Source organism: Typha latifolia, chromosome 3 (genome assembly GCF_019914945.1).
Source record: "Typha latifolia isolate L0001 chromosome 3, TyphaL0001v2, whole genome shotgun sequence".
Lineage (NCBI taxonomy): Eukaryota > Viridiplantae > Streptophyta > Magnoliopsida > Poales > Typhaceae > Typha > Typha latifolia.
In genome coordinates, this window is record NC_133088.1 from 11510487 (window position 1) to 11517761 (window position 7275).

A 7275-nucleotide genomic window follows, 5' to 3' on the forward strand; every position below is an offset into this window, starting at 1 on the left:
ATGTATAGTTTGAAAGGATTAGATATTTGATCTAATAGTTTAAATATATTATCTCAATCTGTCTCCTATGATTCTTTCTTCCTAAGAGTTGAATCAAGCATTCTTGGATTCAAACTTAGATCAAACTCGAGCTGCTCAATTTGATTAAGCTTTGAATTAGGCTCGAGTTAAACTTAACATCAGTCGGCTTCTTTAATGCTTAAGCTTGGCACGAACTTGAACTAAACTAGAGTAGAATTCCACACAGTTAAATTTGAACGCCATATTAAGTTTGAAATTAATTTCAAGTCAAGTTTGATGATAGCCTCGTAGCTAGCAGCTCTCTTATAAGTCCAAACTCACTGTTGGGCTCGTCGACCATATGGCGGGAATCAACTCATCGCCACGTGGCCATACCACCAGCGTTTCCCGCCATTGCCCCATTCCCGCCAAAACGGAACGTTACGACGTCGCTTCCCGCTCCTTATAACCCCCACCCCGCCATTTTCCCTCCGCCGGTCCAAAATCCCTAGACCCTATTGAGTCCTCCCACCTCAAAATGGAACCCCTTGCCCCATCTCAGCGGTCCACCAGATCCAGCAAGAAGCCTCCGTCGTCTCCCCTCCCTTCGATGAAGCCCTCGCCTGCCGCAGTCAACGACCGCAACCAGATCTGGACGCCGGAGAAGCCGGCCCATCTCCCCCGGCGGGCGAGGAACCGGAGCGTCGCTTTCTCGGTCAAGGAGGTGAAGCAGGTGGCACTCGGGCTTCAAAGGCCGGAGAAGGGATCCGTCGATCGAGGTCGAGATCTCGATGGATCCGATGAAGATCTCCTGCGTGTAGAACAGCAGCTGGGTGCTGGATCGGGGGCAGATCGAAGTCCAAGTTCTTCGAGACCCAAAACTCAGATCAAGCTACCAGAGAAGTAAGTTCTTACTATGTTTAATTGGGCCCAAATTTCTTATAGAGGATCCTCTTTTCTTTTTCTTTTTTTCTTGTAATTTTAGATTTTGGGGTTCTTAGAGTTATATAAAGTTTAGATATTTGACATCAATATGTTTTTACCCTGCGTTTTAAGTAAGTTCTGTTGCTGTAGGCCTAGAATTACCTGTGACTTTTAGTTTCTCCATTAAAAGTTATCGTTTTTTGGCGGTCAGGTATGAGATTCTTTGTGAGTTCTTCAATTCCATGGAAAGCTCAATCCGGTTGCTTCGTTTGAAAGGATCTACGACAACATTTCCAAACATCTGTACTAGTATTCAGCATTTGACAGAAAGGTACTCATTTTCTCTCTTCCTGTAGTCAAATTAGGCCATATATTTTCACTTAGATTCTGGTTTGTTTACTGCTTTAAATGGAAACAATGCAATTATCAATTCACTGGGCTTCGTACTGGAATTTGTCTTTTAGGAGGTTTACCTATGGACATTTGGCTCAGCTAATGTACATATTACCTGAAGCCATTTCGATCAAGAAGGTGCTCTTGCGTGATGAGGCTACTTGCTGCATGAAGCCGGAGCTTCAAGTCATATTACAGGTTGAGGCAATAGGGAATGATACAAAGGGAAAGGGAGAAAGTAGGTATTCAGTATTGAGGAAAATTTTCAGAGAAAGGCTTGTGAATTTCCTCAAAGAACATCCAGAGGTACTGATACTATGCCCAGATTTATATTGTTTTGTTGGTGTTATACTGTCCTTACTAATTACTATCATTTTCTTCTAACTATTAGTCCCTTCTTATGAGCAGAGCTCTTATCTATGACTCTTTTATTGCATAGATATTTTAATTATAACTGATTATCTCATATGCAAGAATGATGTACTTATATCTAAAGCTTTTCTTAGATGAAGGCTGAGATCATGCTTCTCATGTTAATTGTGATGTCTTGCTAATTGTGAAGTAAATCCTCATGTTAATTGTGACGTCTTGCTTGCCAGGGAGATGACATTCCGGAAGAGCAACTGCCTCATCCATTTAGTCAAGCAAAACCATGCATACTTCCATCTCTACCAAGAGTCTTAACTCACTTGGCTTCTGTTGAATCGTCATCTAATGCTTCTTCTCAGCAGCAGTCGGTTGTGCTCTCTCACATGTCTCAATCTTTTCGGCAGCGATTCTCCCAGAAGCTTATTCCTGATTCAGGCAAAACTCCTCTTGCATTCATAAGAGGTGCTTCTTCAAAAGACAACAATTCTGCTTCTGTTCCATCTCCTTTGAAATGTGCTCCAAAACTACCAATACTCAAGAAGTCATTACTCAGTTCCCCTGTTTCATTCAGCCCATCCAGGACTTGTGGAACTCTTACAGGAGATGTGAAAGAGCTAGTAAAGGCTGAGAATGACCCACTCCGGGAATCTAATGTCTTGGAGGGAACTCCTGCCAAACTTGTTTCTACTCCAGTAAGGCTAATGGCTGCTACACCAGAAATTCAAGCACCAAAGAGATATTGCCCAAGCACGGGTTGTGATTCCCCACCACTGAAGAAGGCAACTAAGCGAACAATATCATTTGCAACTCCGACAAAGATTACAAAAGCAAAGGAAGAAGAGCAAAATAGAAGCTTGCTTTCTGATGATGATGACATCCTCAGTTTTCTACCAGAGACGCTCTTGCAATCTGTGAGTTCTTCCCTTTTAGAGTTGAAAAATAAAAAGTACTTCTCAAAAGAATCTCTAACAAATACATCCCTCCAATTCAAATGAGGGTAGAATCTTCTCTTATCAATCATTTCCATGTTATAAGTACTGAGTTTAGACAGTGGCTTGTTTGAATGGTGTTTCTCCTTGACTCTTAACTTTTGATGGTGATATCCTGTCTTATATATCTTGTACATATTTAGATGCTGAAGCTGTCATGATCTGCTAGTTCATGCTAAATTTACCTGGTACATTTTACTGTGGTTTTGGGCACCTTTTGTGAAATAAGCTGAAGGATAACAGACTTAACATTTCTTGCTATATGTTTTTCTGACGATAATTGCTTTCCTTCTTCATAGTTAAGAGAGAAGGAAATGAAATCTTTGGTGGACAAGGAGGCTGGTGTTGCTGATGCAGTTAGACGAGAAAAGTTGCTAGCATGCTTACCAAGTATGTTAGATATTATCGTACTCATCTATCAGTCAATGAAGCGATCAGTGATGACAAAACAAGAGCTTATTCACAAGATAATTGCAAGTCATTCAAAAATAGTTGATAGAGGTAGTTTTATTTGGTAGTAGAGATTCATTTTTGACTATGCAAAATGAGGCTGATTGGAACTTGGAAGCTAAACTCTTATTCTGAATTTTCAGGTGAAGTCGAAGAACAGTTAAAAATGTTGCAAGAACTTGTCCCAGATTGGATCTCAGAAAAGATTGCATGCAGTGGAGATGTTCTCTGCTGGTGAGCTTACTAATTCTTAGATCTGTCTATATTCACTTTCTGCTAGCAAGGGCCATAATTTGGTATAGTAAGGTTAAATTCTGTATTTTATCATTATGTGAAATAATAATAAACATCTATGGTTTGACGCCAATAAGGAAGCTTCAAAGCTTTGATGTCTATGAGTTACATGGTAACTCACTTGTAGCAAGAATAATTGTTCTGGAAGTTGAGTCTGTATCTGGGATTCTGGAGCTGCCAGAGCAACTCTGATCTCCGATCTTATTTGCATTTCATAAGTTTTGCATTACATGCTGAAAATTAGGGGTGTGCTGCCAAATCATAAGGCTTAAATACGCTTTGTCCTCTTAAAAATCTACCAAAGAAATACTGTAATTTGTCCGACTATCTGTATTGAAAGATTGATTTTAGCCTTTCCTATTATTCCTCACATAATTGTATGATCCTCTTCTCCAGTGTCAATATGGTATCTAGTCCTAAAGAGATCCGGCAAAGACTAGTGGAAGCGAGTAGAAAGACAACTTCCCTGGAGTCTGGATACTAGGAGCAACTTGAGGTCCATTATGCTTGTTGTTGCACAACATTTACCATAAAGAAACTGGAAGGAGGAAAAGGAAGAAGCAATTTACAAGCATTCACCGCTGTGAAAGTTCTAGATATCACTCAAGAGCTGGCAGCTAGTTCCTCCTACCCATTTTCTTTTTGGTGTGCTTCCATCGATTTGGGGAGGGGGTTACATTATATTCTCCTCCTTTGAATTGTATTTAGAGCTATCCTTGGAGATAGCTTTCTTTTAATATGGTTAGCTGGTGTAAATATATTCCAACCTTCTATTGATGCCTTAAAATTTGCTCATCAGAAATTCTGTTCAGATCTTATTGCCATGTTAGAAAATCCTTTCAGTACGAATTCAATAGTCCTGTGGCCAGTAACTTCCCATTTCATCCTGATAACATTTGACTACTGCGTACACCCCTAATATCTGTTAGTGATCACTAAAACCATATCTTTTTCCTCTCAAGGCTTGCAAATCTTCATGCATCTACGTGTGAAAGTTGACACGAATAACACAATAATATTAAGCACAATTAACATCTAATCAAGTAATCAATACACCACAATAGGTATAACAAGTAACAATAAGCACAATTAACATATAATAAAGAAATTAGTAACAATAAGCACAATTAACATATAATAAAGAAATTAGTCCACCACAATAGGTACAATAAGTAATAAGTAAGCACAATTAACATCTAATCAAGTAATCAGTAAAATTAACATCTAATGAAGTAATCAATTCTATAACCTGAGATATATGCTCTATAGTAGCGATAGTAAAGGCTTGGTAGACTGCAGCGTGAGGTGGAAGATTCTAGTGGGAGGAGTAAAGAAGAAGGTTTCGGTTGACTTATGAGGAAGATGAGGGCAATAGGCGAGTTGAGGCATGCGGTAGGCAAGTTAAGGGCGGCGACGTGGGGAGCTGAGGTTAGCGGCATGGGGAGATGAGGGCGGTGACATGGGGAACAACCAACGTGAGGAAGACCGGTGGAGGTGAGATGAGTCGGTGTGAGGGTCAGGCATTGAGAGTGAGAGATTAAGGTCGGGTTAGGTTTAGTGTTTAGTTTATATAGTAAGGCTTGGTTTGTTGGCATGTTGACCCAACCTGACCTGACTCGATTCGTTCACTTAAATGGGTTAAACGAGTCAATTATTTAAATCTGAACATGACCCAATTATTAATCAGATTAGACATGTTGACCTATTTATCACCCAAATATGATTATTAATCAGGATTTGTTTATGAATATCAGGCTCAAGCTTGCTGATTACCTTCCTAACTCCCAACAAGACTTCACTATTATTATTGACATTTGTAGATAATTAAAATCTTGGATTAAAAAATACCCTATAGAAATTTAAAATTTATAAAAATTCAAGTTTTTAAATATTCATAAATAAAAGTAAATTAGTAAATTAAAACTTAAAACTTAAAAATAAGCCTACCAGCGGCGTGTATATATCTATGTAGTTGTTTGTTCCATCTAGAATCAATTATTTTCCACCACTTCCTATAACTTTAGCCTATATTTTTTTTATTGATTCTTTTACTATGTCCATTGCCTCATATAAGAAACTATCTCAGACTTGTCATCACTGTCTACAAGTCTTAATACTTTTGAAGAGCCATATTTTTCAAAATGCATTTCGAAGAGCCATATTTTTCAAAGTTTCACCTAAAGATTTATTTTTAGGTTTCATATTCTTAATTTTTATAGACTACTCATGTGATGTAAATATCCACATAATATCATCCTTGTAGCATATGATTCTCTTCAAGGATAAAAAATATGTGACAAATCTAGTGACGCCGGGTCTGATGATCTCTCTACCACCAGTCATCTGCTTGAGTAAATTAAGAATCCAACCATGGTTATATATAAAATTTATCAACCTCTGACCTTCATATATAATTATCTCAATTTCAGGCTCTTTTGTAATATCCTCTAACATTATATCAATACAATGTGCAGCACATGACGTCCAATATAAATGAGGTCTTTTTATCATAAGTAAATTTCCAGCATCTTTATAATTGGCCTCATTATCAGTAACCACTTGGAATATTCTTTTTTCATCGATTTCTTATACCACCTCATCCATCAACTAACAAATATAATCTGCACTTTTAAAATGAGCAGTAGCATTCACAGACTTCAGAAATATTATCCCCATGCCAAAGTACACTAAGAAATTAATTATATTTCTTCTGTTTTGTGTACTTCACCCATCACACATCAGTGTATAACCAAATTCATCCCAATACTATTTAAATGTCTCAATGTAAGTATGAAGCTTATCTACTTTCGAGTCAAGATATTTAGTAGCAATATCATTTGAACTAGGAGGCGAAACACAGGCTCTACTAATTGTATAGCATCCACCATAGTATGATCATAAGGACTATTAGCTAAATTGAAAGGAATATGGTTGTAGAAAAAAAATTTAGAGATAACCCTACCAATGTATTTCTTTGCATTTTTAATTCCTTTAGGAGCTATCTTGATGGAAGTCTATGTACGACCCCTTTTTTATGAAGATATATATCCATTGTTCTAATATTTTTAGACTCTCCTATAACACTAGAAGTCATATGGGTAGAACTACTGCCCCTATATTCTCTCTCTCTATGTATATTAATTGATCTAGATATCTGAAAGTTATCACCAATACTTCTTCTCATCTCTTCCTCTTCTCTATACATATTTCTACTTTCTTTCATTGCCCTCCTCATTCTCCCTATTCTACTCATTGCTATCATCATCAATGGGTACAGGATTATGCATCAATTTTTCACGAACCATTGACTCTCTTTGTTGTGTAGATCATTTATCCTTCTTTTTGCCAATTAAATGAGCCAATATCTGCTTTCTAACTTCCAAGAATACTTGAGTGCAAGCTGCTACATTTCCTTGTCTTTTAGCTAAATGTTCTTTCAAACGGCTAATACCACCACTCATTTTCTTTCCACACCAGTTGCATTTAACACGTCTTTTATCTTGCCCAATACTGCTGCAATGTTGCCACCCAATGTCGGTATCATATGACTTCTTTTTTGGAGCTATTAATATTTTAACTCTGTAACTAAAAAAGTATAAAAAAATCAAAATAAAATATAAAATAATTTAAATTTTATGAAAATAAAACCCTCTCAATTTTTTCCTATTTTTTCTTTACTTCTTTCTAATTTTTAGTTTCCACCCCTCTCAGCCTGTCAACTCTCAAGTTCTCAGTAGCAGCAGGGTGCTGCTGGTTGCTGGAGGTGCTGAGCAGCATAAGCAACAACAGCAGCACCTGCTGCAGCAGCAGCTGCTACTTCACCATAACAGCACCTACCTACTGCTAAGCAGTAATA

At 37.7% G+C, this 7275-nt stretch overlaps 1 protein-coding gene across 1 annotated transcript; it reads left to right on the plus strand.

Moving 5' to 3' along the window:
* The first annotated feature begins 499 nt into the window (after nt 1-499).
* On the plus strand, nt 500-4230 carry LOC140784511 (CDT1-like protein a, chloroplastic). Its single transcript, XM_073131980.1, has 7 exons — nt 500-903; nt 1136-1255; nt 1389-1623; nt 1917-2597; nt 2975-3176; nt 3269-3359; nt 3816-4230. The coding sequence occupies exons 1-7, from the start codon at nt 539-541 to the stop codon at nt 3901-3903; spliced, it is 1782 nt and encodes a 593-aa protein (XP_072988081.1). The 5' UTR covers nt 500-538; the 3' UTR covers nt 3904-4230.
* The last annotated feature ends 3045 nt before the right edge of the window (nt 4231-7275 follow it).

Excerpts from the sequence above, each read along its gene's own strand:
- LOC140784511 (XM_073131980.1), top strand. The coding sequence starts at position 539 with ATGGAACCCCTTGCCCCATCTCAGCGGTCCACCAGATCCAGCAAGAAG. Across the intron at positions 1,256-1,388 it reads ATTCAGCATTTGACAGAAAG|GAGGTTTACCTATGGACATT; the intron begins GTACTCATTTTC and ends TTTGTCTTTTAG. Across the intron at positions 3,360-3,815 it reads AGTGGAGATGTTCTCTGCTG|TGTCAATATGGTATCTAGTC; the intron begins GTGAGCTTACTA and ends CCTCTTCTCCAG.